This window comes from Geotrypetes seraphini, chromosome 3, assembly GCF_902459505.1.
Source record: "Geotrypetes seraphini chromosome 3, aGeoSer1.1, whole genome shotgun sequence".
Lineage (NCBI taxonomy): Eukaryota > Metazoa > Chordata > Amphibia > Gymnophiona > Dermophiidae > Geotrypetes > Geotrypetes seraphini.
Genome location: NC_047086.1, coordinates 361,615,500 through 361,635,827, shown reverse-complemented (window position 1 = coordinate 361,635,827; position 20,328 = coordinate 361,615,500). Strand labels below are relative to the sequence as shown.

General features: G+C 41.0%; 1 protein-coding gene across 1 annotated transcript in view; it reads right to left on the bottom strand.

Annotated features, from left to right (window-relative positions):
• CNIH4 (cornichon family AMPA receptor auxiliary protein 4) overlaps positions 1-20,328 on the bottom strand; it is a 47,278-nt gene that overhangs the window by 23,642 nt on the left and 3,308 nt on the right. The window contains exon 3 of the mRNA XM_033936128.1: positions 15,780-15,892. Coding sequence (XP_033792019.1) covers positions 15,780-15,892 — 113 coding nt within the window. The remainder of the gene's footprint in view (positions 1-15,779; positions 15,893-20,328) is intronic.

The window sequence follows — 20,328 nt, the reverse complement described above, 5'->3', positions numbered from 1 at the left end:
AAATAATTAAATAAGTAAATAAGTAGAAATACCAGCGATTGGCTGGCCCGGAACTTCCTCCTCAACGTTAGAATTGACGTCGGGTGGCGAGAATTGGTCGTCTCCGAGCTGGGGAAGATAAGCAGAGAGAGCTAAGACCTCGGTGCTGGCCTGTTCCCCGATTGCGGTGGCTTGGGGGAGGGCAGTGAGACGGGAAGGGAAGCAGATTGGGGACCCCTGCTTTAGGCAAGCCACGAGCCATTTGCTGACATTCCCTCCAGAGAGGCTTCTGCAAGTCCAATTACAGCAGTCGCGGTCTTTACGCGATTGTCCTCTCCACAATCGGAAAACTTGTGAAGTGGAGAGGACAGATCGCAGGCCGCTAAATAGCCCCTGGCGGGCCGCGTATTTGAGACCGTTGCACTACACTGAACACTAGAAACAGTAGCAACCTGGATGAAAGATCACAAACTGAAACTCAACCCAGACAAAACTAAATTCATTCTCCTCGAAAATGACAAAGTCCCAACCATAACCAATATTGAAATCAACTCAATCAACTATCCCATCCAAACCACCATAAAACTACTAGGAATGACTATAGACAGATGCTGCACCATGCAACCGCAAATAAATAAAATACAGAAATCCTTCGCAGTTATAAGAAACCTAAAACAAGTCCGGAAATTCTTTGAAAAAACACAATTCCAGCTTATAGTACAATCCCTAATCCTAGGTCTACTAGATTACTGCAATATCCTCTACCTCCCCTGCCCTGCTACTATGACCAAACAACTACAAACTATCCAAAATAAAGCCCTGAGACTCATCTACTCACTAATGAAACACAACCATATTACAGAAGAATACATCAACTCACACTGGCTACCAATCCAAGAAAGAATACTATTTAAATTCTACTGTATGTTATTTAAACCCTAAATGGAGACAGCCCAACCTACCTGAACAACCGCCTCATCCAAACCACCTCAATCAGACATAGAAAAATACCACCCCCCCATTCACACACCCCCGATCAAAGAAGTAAAATGGAAAAAATTATACAATGGCCTCCTGGTCACTCAAGCAGCAAAACTGGATAACCAGATCTCCAATCTAATGATAACTACCCCAGACTACAAGATGTTCAGAAAAGAAAGAAATAAACTATACTCTTCAAGAAATTCCTGAAACAGTCCTAACATCACATATACCATCCTCCCTCCCTCTTCCCGCCACATTAAAACTACCAGACTTCTCTTTACCTCTCTAGAAAGGACAAATGATCTTCCATTGTAACCCACCGTTTATAATTCTTTTGTAATCTGCCTTGAACCGCAAGGTAATGGCGGAATAGAAATCTCTAATGTAATGTAATGTAATGTAATAATTGCAAATATTAATAAACAAATGCAGCATTAAGACTGTTCACTGCTTTAGTCCATGTTTCTGGACACCTTTGACTACATAAGATTGAAAGCTTGTAGCAAGAAAATAAAAAAACAAAATAAACTGGCTCTTCTAGTCTGCCTAGTTGTTCCTGTCCACGCTGTCAAGGATATACAAAATATCATGTTCACACCTCTCCTTTCCCATAATCTAAAGAGCTGAACATTCAGCCTACTAGCTTTCTGTGGCCTTTCAAGATGATAAAAATCTGCTTCCCTGGAAAAGTGGTGGCTTTATTAACATTATTATAAATTTAACAATAATGACCATATGCAATATTACATTTCTGTTTATAAACATAGAAACATGATGGCAGATAAAGGCCAAATGGCCCATTTAGTCTGCCTATCCGCAGTAAACGTTATCTCTTTCTCTTTCCAAGAGATCCCACGTGCCTATCCCAGGCCCTTTTGAATTCAGACACAGTCTCTGCCTCCACCACCTCTTCTGGGAGACTGTTCCATGCATCTACTACCCTTTCTGTAAAAAAATTATTTCCTTAGATTACTCTGAAAGCCTATCACCTCTTAATTTTATCCTATGCCCTCTCATTGCAGAGTTTTCTTTCAAATGACAGAGACTTGACTCATGCGCATTTACATTACATAGGTATTTAAACGTCTCTATCAAATCTCCCCTTTCCCGCCTTTCCTCCAAAGTATACAGATTGAAATCTTTAAGTCTGTCCTCATACGCCTTATGATGAAGACCACATACCATTTTAGTAGCCTTCCTCTGGACCGACTCCATCCTTTTTATAATCTTTCAGAATTGTACACAATATTCTAAATGAGGTCTCACTAAAGTCTTATACAGGGGCATCAATACCTCCTTTTACCTACTGGCCATACCTCTCCCTATGCAACCTAGCATCCTTCTAGCTTTTGCCATCACCTATTCAACCTGTTTGGCCACCTTAAGATCATCACATACAATCACACCCAAGTCCCGCTCTTCTGTCGTGCACATTTCTTCACCCCCTAATCTGTACCGTTCCATCGAGTTTTTGCAGCCCAAATACATGACCTTGAATTTTTTACTGCCAAATTTTAGCTGCCAAATTTCAGACCATTCTTCAAGCTTCGCCAGATCTTTCTTCATGTTAATCACACCATCCGGTGTGTCTACTCTATTGCAGATTTTGGCAAATCTTACCCGACAACCCTTCAGCAATATCGTTTATAAAAATGTTAAAAAGAACAGGTCCAAGAACAGAACCTTGAAGCACACCACTGGTAACATCCCTTTCCTCGGAGTGATCTCCATTGATCACTACCCTCTGTCGCCTTCCACTCAACCAGTTCTTGACACAGCCCGTCACTTTGAGACCCATCCTGAGGGCACTCAGTTTATTTATTAGATGTCTGTGTGGAACACTGTCAAAGGTTTGCTAAAATCTAAATATACCACATCTAGCGCACATCCTCTATTCAATTCTCTGGTCACCCAGTCAAAGAAATTGATCAGATTTGTCTGACAAGACCTACCTCTAGTGAATCCATGTTGCCTAGAGATAAGTCTTGTCAGACAAATCTGATCAATAATGGTTAGGGCCTCACTCCTATGGTGTGTCATTGATTTTACATTAATCCAGTTGATTACTTCTAGCTCTCAGCAGCCTGTCAGACAAACCCAGATATGATCAACCTGCCAAACAGATCACCCCGTGCACAGATGTGTAGATTACTGTATCCGTGACCACTAGGAAGCGTAAGGTAATGGTGGTTGATGATTTCCTTCTGAGGGGTACAGAAGCGTCCATCTGCAGACCAGACACGATGTCCAGGGATGTAAGCTGTCTGTCTGGTGCCAAAATCCAAGATGTTATGGAGAGCTTTCTGATACTCAAACCTGATAACTTATTTAATTTGTTTTTTTATCCCATTGTTCCTAAAGAGCTCAGAACGGGTTACAGGTTAAAGATACGTAACTTTTCAGTACAAGTTTACGATACAGGTTTTTATCCTAACTTGATACATACTATTGGAAACAAGATTTTGGATCTAGAAGCTGTGATGGAAGAAGATGAGTTAAGATATAATGGTGATCACAGAGATGTGGTTCATAGAGACCAATGACTGGGATGTAGCTATACATGGCTATAATCTGTTCAGAAAAGACAGGGTAGGAAGAAAAAGAGGGGGGAGTAGCATTATATGTTAAAGATCATATTAAAGCCACACAATTACAGGATCTGCAAGGCAAGGAAAAGGCACTGTGGATCAATCTGGAAAAAGGGAATTGTAAATATATTTACATTGGTGTGATATACAGGCCTCCTTCACAGATGGAAGAAGTGGACAGGAGATTTAATAGTAGACAATTCAGAATATATATATCTAAAAAAGGGGAAGTTTTACTAAGTGATTTTAACATGCCAAATGTTGATTGGGGTATCCCTATTGCGGGGTCTTCTAGAAGTAGAGTGATCCTGGATTCTCTACAAGGAGAACAATTCCTACACTTGGTACTGGAACCCATGCAGGAAGGGGTCATACTGGACTTAGTGCTTACAAACGGGGAAATTGTTTCTGATGTTACAGTGGGTGATCATCTGGCATCTAGTGATCACTGCATGGTACGGTTTAATATTAAAAAAGAGTATAAAGAGTAATCATTCAAAAGTAAAGGTTCTAGACTTTAAAAAAACTAACTTTGTTTGGATGGGGGATTACATCAAGGAATTGTTGTCTGGATGGGAATGTCTGGAAGGAGTGGAAATGCAGTGGGTAAAACTGAAAGGAGTTATTGTAAGGGTGACAACGTTTTTATGAGGCAAGTAAGTAAAAGTAAGAGGAAAAGAAAGCTGCTTTGGTTCTCAAAAGCAGAAGCTGAGGAGGTAAGGAAACAAGACGTTAGCTTTCATAAGCTACAAAAGATCACAAAAAGAGGAAGATGGGCAAAAAAATATGGAAAAAGTTAAAGAGAGGCTGGTCAAGTAGTCAGGTAAGCAAAGAAGCAAATGGAAGAAAAAATAGCTGACACGGTAAACGGGGAGAAAAGACATTTTTTAGAATTATCAGTGATAGGAAGACGTGCAAAAATGGCATTGTGAGACTCAAAGGTGAAGGGGAGAAATATGTATAAAAGACTGAATTGCTTAACAAACATTTCTGTTCTGTGTTCACGGCTGAAGCGCCAGGAGCAAGATCCTAGAAGACAAACGTGAATAGGGATGGAGGAGTAGTAGACCCGATTGATTTGAAGAGGGTTGTGTTCGTTGAGGAGCTATCTAAATTAAGGGTAGGCAAAGTGATGGAGCCGGATGATGTACATCCAAGGGTGTTGAAGGAACTTAGAGAAGTTCTGGTGGCTCCACTGACTGACCTTTCAATGCTTTTTTAGAGTCAGGAGTGATACTGGAGGACTGGAGAAGGGCGGCTATGGTCCCTCTACACAAAAGTGGAAGTAAGGAAGAAGTAGCGAATTACAGGCTGGTAAGTCTGACTTCTGTGGTAAGCAAATTAATGGAAACACTTTTAAAACAGAGAATGGTGAAGTTTCTGGAATCTGATGGATTACAGGACTGGAGGCAACTTGGATTCACTAGAGGTAGGTCTTGACAGACAAAACTGATCAATTTCTTTGATGAGATACGTCTGGCAAAAGAGCAGGCGGAAGAGCAAAAATGTAAAAAAGGGAGACAAAAATTTTTTCAGATATATCAGTGAAAGTAGGAATATGAAAAATGGAATTGCTAAACTAAAAGATGCTAGGAACCGATATGTGGAGAGTGATGGGAAAAAAAGCAAATGTGCTAAACAAATACTTCTGCTCTGGGTTCACGGAAGAAAATCCTGGAGAAGGACCGAGACTGTCTGGCAAAGTTACATGGGAAATTGGAGTAGATTCTGCGCCGTTCACGTAGGAAAGTGTTTATGAACAACTTGAAAAACTGAAGGTGGATAAAGCGATGGGACCGGATGGGATCCATCCCAGGATATTGAGGGAGCTCAGAGAGGTTCTGGCAGGTCCTATTAAAAAGACTTATTCAACAAATCTCTGGAGACGGGAGTGGTTCCTGGGGATTGGAGGAGAGCGGATGTGGTCCCTATTCACAAAAGTGGTCACAGGGATAAAGCGAGAAACTACAGGTCGGTAAGCTTCACTTCGGTTGTTGGAAAAACAATGGAAATGTTGCTGAAAGGAGAGTGAATTTCCTAGAATCTAATGGGTTACAGGATCTGAGGTAACATGGCTTTACTAAAGATAAATCTTGCCAAACGAACCTGATTAAATTTTTTTGATTGGGTGACCAGAGAGCTGGATCGAGGATATATATTAGATGTAATTTACTTAGATTTCAGCAAGCCTTTGATACGGTTCCTCCTAGGAGGCTGTTGAACAAACTTGAAGGGCTGAAGTTAGGACTCAAAGTGGTGAACTGGGTTAGAAACTGGCTGTCAGACAGACGCCAGAGGGTGGTAGTTAATGGAAGTCGCTCGGAGGAAGGAAAGGTGAGTAGTGGAGTCTCTCAGGGTTCGGTGCTGGGGCCAATCCTGTTCAATATGTTTGTGTGTGACATTGCTGAAGGGTTAAAAGGAAAGGTTTGCCTTTTTGCGGATGATACCAAGATTTGTAACAGAGTAGACACTGAGGAGGGAGTGGAAAACATGAAAAAGGATCTACAAAAGTTAGAGGAATGGTCTAATATCTGGCAACTAAAATTCAATGCAAAGAAATGCAGAGCAATGCATTTGGAGATTAATAATCGGAAGGAGCCATATATGCTGGGAGGTGAGAGGCTGATTTGCACGGATGGGGAGAGGGACCTTGGGGTGATAGTGTCCGAAGATCTAAAGGCAAAAAAACATTGTGACAAGGCAGTGGCTGCTGCCAGAAGAATGCTGGGCTGTATAAAGAGAGGCGTAACCAGTAGAAGAATGAAGGTGTTGATGTCCCTGTACAGGTAGCTGGTGAGATCCCACTTGGAGTATTGTGTTCAGTTTTGGAGACTGTATCTAGCGAAGGACCCAAAAAGGCTTGAAGCGGTACAGAGGAGGGCAACAAAAATGATAGGAAGTGTGCGCCAAAACACGTACGAGGAGAGATTGGAAGCCCTGAATATGTATATCTTAGAGCAGGGGTCTCAAAGTCCCTCCTTGAGGGCCGCAATCCAGTTGGGTTTTCAGGATTTCCTCAATGAATATGCATGAGATCTATGTGCATGCACTGTTTTCAATGCATATTCATTGGGGAAATCCTGAAAACCCAACTGGATTGTGGTCCTCAAGGAGGGACTTTGAGATCCCTGCCTTAGAGGAAAGGAGGGACAGGGGAGATACGATTCAGACGTTCAAATACTTGAAGTTATTAATGTAGAACAAAATATTTTCCAGAGAAAGAAAAATTGTAAAACCAGATGACATAATTTGAAGTTGAGGGGTGGGAGACTCAAGAGCAATGTAAGGAAATTCTTTATGGAGAGGATGGTGGATGCCTGGAATGCGCTTCCAAAAGAGGTGGTGGAAATGAAAACAGTGCCGGAGTTTAAAAAAGTGTAGGATGAACACAGAGGATCTAGAATCAGAAAATAATAGTAAATATTGAAGTACTAAGGCCAGTACTGCGCAGACTTGCATGGTCTGTGTCTGTACATGGCCGTTTGGTGGAGGATGGGCTGGGGAGAGCTTCAATGGCTGGGAGGTTTGTAGATGGACTGGAGTGAGCTTTGAAGGAGACTTCAGTAGTTGGAACCTAAGAACTGTGCAGAGCTTTAGATTCTTGCCCAGAAATAGATAAAAAGAAGAAGAAAAAAACTCAACTTATTTTTAGACTGAATCAGGTTGGGCAGACTAGATGGACCATTTGTGTCTTTATCTGCCGTCATCTACCATGTTACTATGACTGGGTGACCAGAGAATTGGATAGAGGGAGTGTGCTAGATGTAATGTATTTAGATTTTAGCAAAGCCTTCGACAGTATTCTACACTGGCATCTAATAAATAAACTGAGTGCCCTCAGGATGGGCCCCAAAGTGACGGGCTGGGTGAGGAACTGGTTGAGTGGAAGGTGACAGAGGGTAATGGTCAACAGACATTGCTCTGAGAAAAGGGATGTTACCAGTGGTGTGCCTCAGTGGTGTACCTAGCATATGTGACACCCGGGGCCCATCATTTTTTGACACTTCCCCATCTGTATGAAAAACATGATTTTCAGTAACCATCCACACGTCACACAAGAGTGTACATAAAAAAGGCAGCATCTTACATACTGCAGTGAGCAGTACATCAATACTAAAACTAAACAAGCCAAACTAGTACAGATCAATCCTGCAAAGTCAATCCTAACAGAAAACTATGTCTTTCGAACACACAGAAAACAACTTCCTCTAGTATGGTATTTGTAATCACAAACTAACCCCTCCCCCTTTTACAAAACTGTAGTGTGGTTTTCAGCCACGGTGGTAACAGCTCAGATGCTCATAGAATTCTGAATGTCAAAGCTGTTACCACCACGGCCAGCACTACAAAAAACTCTACGGTTTTATAAAAGGGGGGATAAAATAGAAATACGTAGACAAAGGTTAAATTGAACCACCAAGAAGCTGGACTCTGCATACAATGCAATACCACAGAAACAGCGATATCATGATGAATTTTAAAGATAAATTACTAACAATAGCTAACAATTCTATGAGTACTCTGGGATGAATACCATCTAGTCCAGGTGATTTGCTACTGTTCAATTTGTCAAATTGCCCCATTACATCCTCCAGTGTTACAGCCAATTTTGCAGAAAAAAAGATTTGCACAGATTATCAAGTAATAAGTAGTAAGCTACAGAAAAGAATTTTAGATTGACTTATTCAGAAACTCGCAGTGGAAATTCCATGGTATAATTATGGTATCTGGCTAAAGAGAGAAAGAGAAAGAAAAAAAAAAGAATCAGCACCGACATCACTAACTGATTCTTGCTTTCAAAGCAAAGCAACAGCATCCTTTGGATCTTCATTCTAGTCCCAGAGTAAAGAAATAACCATAGGGGATAGTTAAGATCCTGGGTTAGATCACAAGCATCTACATCCCTGACAAGAAATAAACCTTTCAAAATGGAAAATTTTACAACAAAGAGTTGTGATATGAAGCTCTGAGGGATAGGTTTAGAAGGGTAATGATATAATTTTCCTGGAAAGGGTGGTAGATATATGAAATGCCCACCAAAGTAGATGATGAGAGGTTAAGAGTGTAATGACTTCAAGCTGGTACAGCACTTATTAACTTAACATGCTAATCCAGGACCTAAAATCAGAAAAAGCAGTTGACTGAATGGCCTTTTTATTTAACTCTGAAAATGTCTGGCTTTGAGCCTAAGTTTGCTTACTGGGTGCAGTCTCGCTATTGTTTTCCAAAGGCCCAAATTAAGGTTAATTGCATTCTTTCACAGCCTTTTCTTTTAAAAAGAGGAATGAGACAGGATGTCCCTATCCTCCCTTTTCTTCAGACTTGCTATATAATTATTAGTTATATTAATAAAAGACAACCCTAACTTTAAAACAAGTGAAGGGGAGGAAGTGACATCACTGATACAGCAGGTCGCAAGCAGCTGAAGCTCTGTTGGGGCCACGGCAAAAAAACTGTTTTTCAGTGGCGAATTGGGCACTGTTTTCCCCCCACAACTGCTCCTATCGCGAGCAGTAAATCGGGTCCAGGAACAGAAAAACCCTCGCCTTACCTGAGCGTATCCAAGATGGCGCCAGACCCAGCAGTTGCACTTTGTGTGGACACACAGACATTGGAGACAGACCTGAGTGCTGGAGAGTGCGGCCCTCTGGAGTCGGGAGGGATGGCAGAAATGATGGCAAGCCTTCGGACTGACATTCTTACTATCCGCGCTGACATTAAATAGGCAGTAGTGGACATTACAAAGGAGTTACAGGATGTTGCGCACCTGCAGGAGGAACTGGAGACCAGAGTGAATGTGGTGGCCGAAGATTTAATCGATACGCAGAGCGATGTGGCGGCACTGCAGAAAGATGGAGCAGACAGATGGGAGAAGTTTGAGGATATAGAAAATCGCACTTGCCAATGTAATGCCACTGTGTGGTGTCCCGGAGGAGGAGAAATATAAAGATGTGAGGCAAGTTGCGCAAGACATCTGCAAGGACTTGTGGCGCCTGTTGGAGGCCCTGGAGTGCATATTGAAAGTGCACATAGAGCATTGGACCGGGCGCAGGGGAATCTTCCCAGAGACATAGTGATCCGTTTGTCTCCATATGGTGTGAAAGAAACCATTTTGCAAACAGCTCGCCACCGCAGTGACTATACGTAGAATGGGCTGCCCCATGCGGTTTATCAAGATCTGGCAGCGCTGACCCTGAAGAAGCGGAGGGACTTTCAAAAAGTCACCCAGTATCTGCAGCAGACTGGCTATAAATATTGCTGGCAATTCCCTTTTGCCATGCTGATGACCACTGGACAGTGAACAAGCGGGTCAAAACCACAGAGGAGGTGTGGCAATAAAAATAGGTTAAAACCAAAATAATTCTCTCTCTCTCTCTCTCTATATATATATATATATATATATATATATATAGAGAATTATTTTGGTTTTAACCTATTTTTATTGAAAGTGAAAAAGGTCACAACCAGACAAAATACAAACTCTACATCAGAAATGTAAAAATGTCCCAATACAAGAGATAGGCAACAAGAGCAACAGTCCTTTGTCTTATCAAGCAGGCAAATGGAGTAAAATGAAGTGGTTTAATTGCAGCTTCTTTTTCCTATCAAGATTTTAGGAAAAATATAAAAAAAACTTATTTGATAAAATTTGTCCATTGTTTTTATTGATTTTGTATGAATTTCCATGCTACTAATGTACTATTGCTGTTACAGCTTTTCTTATATTGTAAACCGCATAGAACTGAGAGGTGCTGCGATATAAAAATAAAGATTATTATTAGAAGCCAGATCACCAGATTTCTAATGGGTGCTCTCTACACCATATCACTGATTAAGCCACCATGCTCTTCAAGGGATCCTTACGTGGTTCTGCGAGGTCTCACCAAAGCTCTATTTGAGCAACTGGAAGAAGCGTCCCCTCTTGGTCTTGATGCTGAAGGCGGATTTTCTGGTAGAGTTAACCTCAGTGCGTCGAATTTCGGAGCTCCAGGCCCTTTCTTCTAGAGAGTCTTTCCTTAACAGCTCAGAGACTGAGGTCTCCTTACACTCCTTCTTTTCCAATGATGCGGCTGCAGCATTTCATGTTCATCAGGAGGTCGGCTTACTCAAATTCCAACCTACAGGTTCTAAGAAATAGAACCGCATTTTGAAGAAATTTGAAGTTGAGAGCTTCTTCGCTCTTTGGAAGTCACAAATTACTTTTGTCTCTCTGGCCATCTGTTTGTGCCGACTCATTTTGACTAAGCGAGGCATGCCCACTTCTCCAAGACCTTGATTTCCAAATGGATCCATAAGGCCATTCATCAGCCTCATTATTTGTGGGAAACAGTTCCCTGTTTCTGTTGAAGTGCATTCGACCAGAAGTGTAGCCTCGACATAGACAAAGGACAGGGCCATCTCTCCAGCAGCAGCTTAGTTAGCCAATAGACTGCAAGTTGCTAAGGCACTGTCTCTGTGAGAGGCTGAGAGAAGAGATATGGAAGCTGGGGGAGGCATGGAAAGTGATACAAAGATAGAAACATGACAGCAGATAAAGGCCGAATGGCCTATCCACAACATCTATCTCCTCCTCTCCCCAAGAGATTTCAAATGCCTGTCCCATGCTATCTTGAATTCAGATACAGTCTTCATTTCTATCACCTCCATCGGGAGATCATTCCATGCATCTACCACCCTTTCTGTAAATAAATATTTTCTTACAGTACTCCTGAGCCTATCACCTCTTAACTTCATCCTATGCCCTACAGAGTTTTCCTTCATTTGAGAAAGGCTCACCTCCTGTACATTAATGTTGCAGAGATATTTAAATGTCTCTATCCCCTCTCTCTCCCATCTTTCCTTCATAATATGCATATTAAAGTCCCTAAGTCTGTCCCCATACGATTTATGACAAAGACCACTAACCAATTTTGTAGCAGCCCTCTGGACTGACTCCATCCTATTTATATCTTTTTGAAGGTGGGGTCTCCAAAATTGCACACAATATTCCAAATGGAGCTTCACCAGGAAATGTATACAATAACATTATCACTTCCCTTTTCCTACTGGCCATTACTCTCCTTATGCACCCAAGCATCCACCTGGCTTTGATCATCACCTTTTCTACCCGTTTTGCCACCCTGAGATCATCAGACACAATCACCCCCAAGTCACACTCTTCTTCCACACACAGAAGTACTTTGCCTCCTGTATTTTTGGAGCCCAAGTGCACAACCCTGTATTTTTTTTTAGCATTAAATCTTAGTTGCCAATTACCAGACCATTCTTCAAGCTTCGCCAGATCCTGCCTCATGTTACCCACACCCTCCTTAATGTCTACCCTATTATAGAGCTTGGTATCATCCGCAAAAAGACATTTGGTAGACAGTCCTTCTGCAATATCACTCACAAAGATGTTAAATAGAGCCAGCCCAATCACAGATCCCTGCGGTACTCCACTAACAACATCCTCATCCTCCAAGCAAACTCCATTTTTGACTATCCTTTGTCTCCTTCCACTTAACCAGCTTTTAATCCAGTTTGTCACTGTGGGGCCCATACCACATACATTCAGTTTATTTATTAGTCACCTATGCAACACAGTGTCAAAAGCTTTGCTAAAGTCCAAGTATACTACATCTAGTGCCCCTCCCATATCCAACTGTTTGGTCACCCAGTCAAAGCAATCAATCAGATTTGTCTGACAAGACCTGCCTCAAGTCCTGCAGACCATTCAATTCTAGAAATCTCACTATCCTCTGCTTAAGAAGCATTTCCATTATTTTACTCACTACTGAATTCAGACTAACCGGCCTCTAATTCCTAACCTCTTCCTTACTTCCACTCTTGTGCAAAGGGATCACATCTGCTCTTCTCTAGTCCTACGGGACTACACCGGACTCTAAGGAAGCATTAAAAAGATGACAATGGAGTCGCCAGAACCTGAGTTCCTTGAGTACCTTTGGATGTATCCCATCAGGTCCCATCGCTTTGTCTACTTTTAATTTAGCCAGTTCCTCACAAACATAGTCTTCTGAGAATCTTTCCCAGTCTACTACACATCCATTCTCATTCGTGTCCATTTTTTGCAGTTATATCCTTGGTCTTTCATCCATGAACACAGAACAGAAATAATTGTTAAGCCTTATCCTTATCAGTTTCTGCATATTTGTCCCCCTCACCCTTTAGCCTCACTATGACATTTTCACACTTCTTCCTTTGACACACATTCCTAAAAAAGCTTAGCCAGTCAATAGGCTGCAGGAAAAATCAAGACTGAATGTTTCTAAGGCAGTGTCTCTGTAGCTACTGCTCCCGCCTCTTCCTGCAGCCCATTGCTCAGACATTGCTAAAGAAGCTTAAAGGCAATATTTCTGTAGCAATTGTACCTGCCTTCCCCTGCAGCCCATTGGTCAGAAATTTTTAAGGAAGTTTAGCCAGCCAATAGACTGCAGGGAAAAACAGGACTGAATGTTGCTAAGGCACTGTCTCTGTGAGAGGCTGAGGGAAGACAAATGGAAATTAAAAGAGAGAACACAGCTGAAGTTAATGCAAGCTATGGGAGCCATGAAAAGTGATAAGATAACTGCAGCACATTGGTCACACATTCCTAAGGAAACAGCCACTGCAAAGAAAACCAGGACAGAAGGTTACTAAGACAGTGTCTCTGTAACTACTTCTCCCACCTTCCGCTGCAGCCCACTGGTCAGACATTGCTAAAGAAGCTTAAAGGCAGTGTCTCTGTAGCTACTGTTTCTGCCTCCCCCTGCAGCCCATTGGTCAGACATTCCTAAAGAAGTTTAGCCAGCTAATATGCTACAAAGAAAACCAGGACTGAAAGTTGATGTCCTATAGCCTATTGGAATTGTCTCCTCTGCAGCTTATTGGCTGGCTAAGGAAGAAGAGCTACAGCATACGTAAGGGGTTGTGAGAGGAAGAGGCGCTCAGGGAACAGATATGGAATGTAAAAGGGAGAACACAACTAAAGTTAATCCAAGCTGGTGGAGGCATGTAAAGTGATACAAATATAACTATAGCTCAAGGGGCAGACATTCGTAAGGAACGTCTACTTTTCCCTACAGCTTATTGGCTGACTGGACTGAAAGTTGAAAAGGCAAAGTCTCTGTAGCTACTGCTTCTGCCTCCCCCTGTAGCCCATGGGTCAGACATTCCTAAGGAGGGTTGGCTACACAATAGGCTTCAGGGAAAAGCAGGACTCAAGGCTGTTAAGGTAGTTTCTGTAGCTACTGCTCCCACCTCCCCCTGCAGCTCACTTACCCTACTTCTCTGAGCAAAGCTCGGTCTTCCAGGTACTAAAAAGAATAAGTAAGAATCCACCAGTACAATAGGTAAGGAAGCAAGAGAATTTGCAAAACAAGAGAAAAAAAAAATCTCTATAAGAATTAGATCTGCAAACAAGGAAAATCAAGTGGCAAATGCACAAATATAGTAGGAAGTACAAAGTGTTACTCCAGGAACCACACATTAATCAAACCCAGACATATGAATGGCTAAGGAGAGGTGAACTAAATCTAAGAACAAATGATTATGTATTATGGAGATGGTTCACATCAAGCATAGAAGAAAATACTGGTAGAACAGATATCTGTAGATTGTGTAAGAAATTCTGATGAGAACATTTTTGTACAGCAAGGCACAATAAGGTGGCATGCACCATCCAAGTTTATTATACACTTGATATACTGCAATTGGAAAACATCTATGCGGTTTACATAAAATCACTATATATATATATATATATATATATATATATATATATATATATATATATATATATATATATATATATATAATTAATTAATTAAAAGATAGAACTATAATTTCAATAGTAAAAGAAAGAAAAATAGGAAAGAAAATAAAATTATATTAAAAAACTGATTACACTTCCCCCTCCGTATTAGTGGTTTTCGTATCTACGGTTTCAATTATTTGTGATTTTATGTAAAAAAAAATCATTTTCATTTTTCAGGCCTGCAAATAATAATCGGGCTGGTTCTGACCCCCCCCTTAAGCTTTACCTGGTGGTCTAGCAGGTTTTCGTGCAGGACTGATCTTCCCAAGCTCCTGCCCCGTGCAGATCGCTCACAGGAAATGGCTGCCTTGAGCTCCTGTCGTAGTCTCGAGAGACGACAGAAGCTCAAGGCAGCCATTTCCTGTGAGTGGTCTGCATGGGGCAGGAGCGTGGAAAGATCGCTCCTGCCCGAAAACCCGCTAGACCACCAGGTAAAGCTTAAGGGGGGGGTCAGAACCAGCCCGATTATTATTTGCAGTTTTTTAATATTCGCGGGCCGGCTCTGCCCCTAACCACCGTGGATACGGAGGGAGAAGTGTATATGCATGTTATTCTTTTTTTTTAAATCAAAGTTCAATCTGTCTCCTGTAACCTTAAGATTTCATTGATCATATGCGTCTATGAACAAGAAAGTTTTAAAAAATGTTTTAAAGCGTTCAAAATTTTGTTCTATTCCAATGTGATATGGAAGCGCATTCCAAAGCTGAGGACCAATAACTACAAAAGAACAATCTCTAGTAGATGAGTAAACTATTTGTTTAATTGATGGAATTACTAAAAGATTTAGCTGTGAGGAACGTAAGGTGCCCGTTGTCGAGTAAGGTATTAGATATTTGTCCAAGAAAATCATAGAAAATGGAGACATCCCCATTCCAAACAATAAAAATTTAAATGCAAGAAAACAAAACACCACGGCAGAGGAGAACAATTTGAGAACAGGCCTGTTGGTGCCAAGTAATTATTCTGTGCACCAAGTAGAAAAATATCTTCATATACTGAGCAACGCAGTAAGAGACCAAGAAAATGTGGCAGAGAGACACAGAAATATTCCCTGTTGTATCAAGTGCCAGTCTTGATTAAAAGGAATTTTCAAGCACACCAATAAGTTGCCTATCTAGGTTACATCTTATAAACTCCAGAACAAAACTCTCTTTGCACAATACTACAGTGAGCATTAGCAATAAATCTGAGCAATTTGAGATCATGGCTTAAAAGTGAAGTTCACTACCATCATTTTGTGTTCAAAACTAACCAACTGGAGACACTACCACCCTCATGCCCCTAAGTATGAAATACAAACCAAAATCATAACCCATAGTTATTGCCAGAAATTAAGCTTACCGTAATTTGGATTAATGTGAATCTAAGTGGTCAGCTTTTTAACTGTGATAAAAAGACTGAAACACACTGAAAGAAGGATCCATTACCACACTCACCGATATATATTCCATGTTGCTACAGGGAGGTTCAGAAGCAAGATGAACCAGTGCAGTGAAATAAGCATTAGCACAGTCACAGCTGTATGTCCAATCAATTCTGGAAGCACCCACTGGAAAAAGACAAAATGTATACAAAAACATATACTGAACTATGAAAATGCATAAATTAAAATTAATTTGTAAACAACAATCTAGAAGAATACACAAGCCTGACTTTCAGACCATCCTCCTCCCCATGTGTACAGAGCTGTTGAAGAAATCCAGCAGGGCCTTTATTTTCATGAAAACACTACCTCCTCTCTCCTTTTCACAGAGGGCAGCATAACAGCTTATGGTCCTCTACACCAGTATTTCTCAACACACGATACATGAGTCGCTTGTTGGGGGTATGCGGCACGGGCCACTGCTGCCAAGGATATTGCCTGCCTGCACCCCTCTGCTGAAGCCACCGCTGGGGATCCCTCCTTCCTGCCTGCCCCCTCCCCCCCCACCAAAGCTGACCCAAAAGGCTTCCCTCCGATGTCATTGCCTACATCGGAGGAAAACCTTCGGGACAGCAGAGGATCCCAGTTACCTCTTTCCTGCCTTCAGTAGAACTTGTTAGAAGGACGCATCAGCGGCTCTTTCACGCTGCACGTAGCTGACCTGGAAACCTTCTCTCCGACATCAGAGCTGACATCGGACGGAAGACTTGTGGGTCAGCCACGTGCAGCATGTGAACCGCTGCCCACGCGTCCCTGCAACAACTGCCACAGAAGGAACAGCCCTGAAGGAAACGACTGCGACTCGAGCAAGTAAGGGAGAGAGGGGACATGATCTAGGACAAAGGGAGAAAGAAAGAGGGGAGGGGGGAAGAGTGTGTTGGGACATGGGAGGGGCACAATTTTGGGACAAAGGCTGGAAGGCAGGGGGGCATGAACTCGGGATATAGGAGGGAGGGAATAGAAAGGGAGAATTGTTAGGCATGAGTGTGTGAGTAAAAGGGAAAGAGATGGTGCACATGGGGAAAGGAAGAAAGAAGAAAGCGAGGTAGAGATGCATGGGAAATAGAAGGATGAGAGGAAGAAATGTTGGATATGGTGGTGGAGAGGGAACAGAGGGACAGATTGAAGGGGATGCAAGGGGGAGGAATGTTGGACATAGTGATAGAGGGAGAGATGTGGCATGGTGATGGAGAGGGGTGATAGAAGGAGAAATGGGCATGGGGGCTGGTGGGCAGTGGTGAAAAATTTTGCACATGATCTGGGGGATGAGAGAGGGAGAAATGTTGGATGTGGCAGTAGAAAGAATGGGAGAGATGCACCCTGGATCTCTTTCTCTTCTCTCTTTCCCTACTCCCTTTGCAGCAAAGGAAGGAATGAGAGAAGAACAGCAAGAGAGAGAGGGAGACATGTTGCCAATGGGGAGGGGGGTGGAGAAGAGAAGAAGAAAAGTTTGACTCATGGAGGGACAGAGAGATATGTTAGTTGGGTGAAGGAATGAGGTCCAGAGGAGAGGAAGTGTGCAGGAGGCAAAAAGAAAGAAAGAAATATTGGATGCACAGTCAGAAGGAAGTACAACCAGAGACTTATGAAATCACCAGACAACAAAAGGTAGGAAAAATGATTTTATTTTCAATTTAGTGATCGAAATGTGTCAGTTTTGAGAATTTCTATCTGCTGTCTATATTTTGTACTATATTTGTCTATTTTTTTATAGTTGTTACTGAGGTGACATTGCATAAGTCATCTGCCTTGACCTCTTGAAAAAAAAAATTGAATATAAATAATTAACATTTTCTGTGCGCAGTGTGGTTTTTTTTTAAATTTTGCGGTTACCATTATGTATTAATAAGATTATATTGTGTGTGTAAATACAAAAAATGAATGGAAGAAATTGAGTGTGTCTGGAGCGGAGTTTGGGCAGGGGTACTCGGATGATATTTGTTAGACTTAGGGGGGTACTTGGTTTGAAGAAGTTGAGAAACTGCTCTATACCAATCAAAGTCTGCAAGACATTCTTGAGGTTGCAAATATTACAGGAAATAAAATATATTTTTGCTCCGATATTAGACTTTGTAATTTTTTGCATCGAACAATTGCATATCAGACTGCTAGTTGGGATTCGGAACTACGTATTTTGTTTGCTTCTTCGATTTTATATATGCATTTCCAAAAACTATTAAAAACATCTCTTTTTTGTAAAATTCTTAGGAAAGTAAGATGATATTTCTCTTGTATTTCACTGTGATGTACAGTCTATTGATAATGTAAACCACATCGATCTGGAAGGTATTGCGGTCTAGAAATGTATTTTAATATAATGTAATTATAGCTGAAAACCAAAGTTCTTGTATTCCCCTTCAATCTGTCCCTCTGTTCCCTCTCCACCACCATATCCAACATTTCTTCCTCTCATCCTTCTATTTCCCATGCATCTCTACCTCGCTTTCTTCTTTCTTCCTTTCCCCATGTGCACCATCTCTTTCCCTTTCACTCGCACACTCATGCCTAACAATTCTCCCTTTCTATTCCCCTTTCCTTATGTATCCTCCTTACTTGTCTCTTTAACTTTTATACAAATTGTAATTCCTACCCATCTCCTCCCTTATGTTCCTAGTTTTGTCAAATTTGTCAATAATTGTGTTAGTCTTAGTTTTTTATTTATTGTATTATCCCCCTTACAGTACTTTGTAATTTTATTAACATGTACATCGCTTAGAATTTAGATTAAGCGATTAATCAAATTGTTATTAAACTTGAAACTTATTAAAACAGAACACAAATGTACCAAAATCATTCCTCAGTATGAAACAGAGGAGAAAAAAATGAAGGGGCTAGGTGCTGCCATGGACAAGGTATGGGTCCAACTTTTATCGCAGGATGATATTGTATTCTTAGTACCATGACTTCTCAAAATCATGAAGCATAGACAGGAAATGTTTTACTTGCATGGAGAAAATCTTGGAAACTGAAATTAAATAAGGAGAAATTAAACTTTTATAGGTGGATATCCCTGAAGATGCTAAACCTTATTCACATATATCCTTGAATAATACTGTTATTCCTTTTGAATCTGGTTTGAAAATACTGAGAGTAATCCAAGACCTTATGTTTATCTGGGATAGACAAGCAAATGCAGCGATATCTAAAATATTCTGGAAAGGTCTTAGACATTTGTTCTCATTTTCCTAAGCTGCAATTTCAAATATTACTGTGTTTTCCACATACTGTATAAAGCTACATCCTAATATAAGCTGTGGATTTTCTGCCTTTGTGTAAATGTGCATCTGTATAAGCTGCACCAGCCACCAATCAGGTGTGCATACACGTTACTGTTGTATTGAAAATTAGAGAGTATGGGCATTATCACGTGCAATACCGATGTCACAAACTGCAAGTTTTAAACACAGATAGTAAACGCCACAAAATATGCATGTCTGAACAAAACTGAAAATAAAAGCACATATTTAGGTGCACAAGAACTGGTGTGCGTTGTAACTTCTGTTTTTGTATGGGCCTGTGCATAAGAGCCATGCTTACCGTAAAATCTTTGGGCGCAAGTGCTAGCCACATTCCTCCCCCCACTTTCAGTTTAATAGTGTGATTTAACTATGCATAAAATTTTATAAGCTTGATATTACACATTTATGTAAAACCAGAACATGTATTAGCCACAGCCCCTCTTGTCAAAATGTAAAAAGAAAAAAAATGCCATAATAATTTAGTCTCCTATAGTAAATCAGATTATTGTAATATTCTTTACCTAGATTCAAATATAAAATAAAACACAACAGATTTTAATTATTTCAAAATACAACAAAGAATTCTTTATATAAATTTCAAAAAATATGATTGAATTTGAACTTCACTGGTTTCCAGAAAAGCTCAATAAGACAAGGGTAATGCTATGTAAAACTTGTTTTGTTTCTAAAATACTGCATGATCTAATGCCATCTTAAATGGCTCCACTTCTTATCTTGCCTTCCTTAGATAGATTTTTACAGTCCAAATGCTATTTATTTATTTATTAACTGTCTTTTCATGAAAACATTCACCCAAAGTTGTTTATAATACATTGAATAGTAATCAGGTACTCAAATATTTTCCCTATCTATCCCAGCAAGCTCACAAACGTAACTGCTGTATCTGAGGCAATGGAGTGGTTAAGTGACTTGCCCAGCGTCACAAGGAACAGGCTGGGATCGAACTCACAACCTCAGGGTGGTGAGGCAGCAGCTCTAACCCTTAAGATACTTTTCGTTATTTGCCTTGAACTGATAAAGTATAAAACAGACTAGAAGTCCTTGTTATTAAATATTAGATCCTAGGACTAATACTCACACAGCATTCACAGCCCCTGGGAGCATTGAGGGGCAGATACAGAAACCTTGTGTTACGAGTCATGTACTTAGCACACAGCTTAGTGTAACTCCAAAGGTTTTGCGACCCAATGTAGTAAACAGCATTTAAATAGGCTCAGTGCAAAAAGTGTGTGCCAATATGGTTGCGTGCACTAGATACATGTTCACATGGGTCTGTACCAGTGCCAACTGAAGATCCTGGGC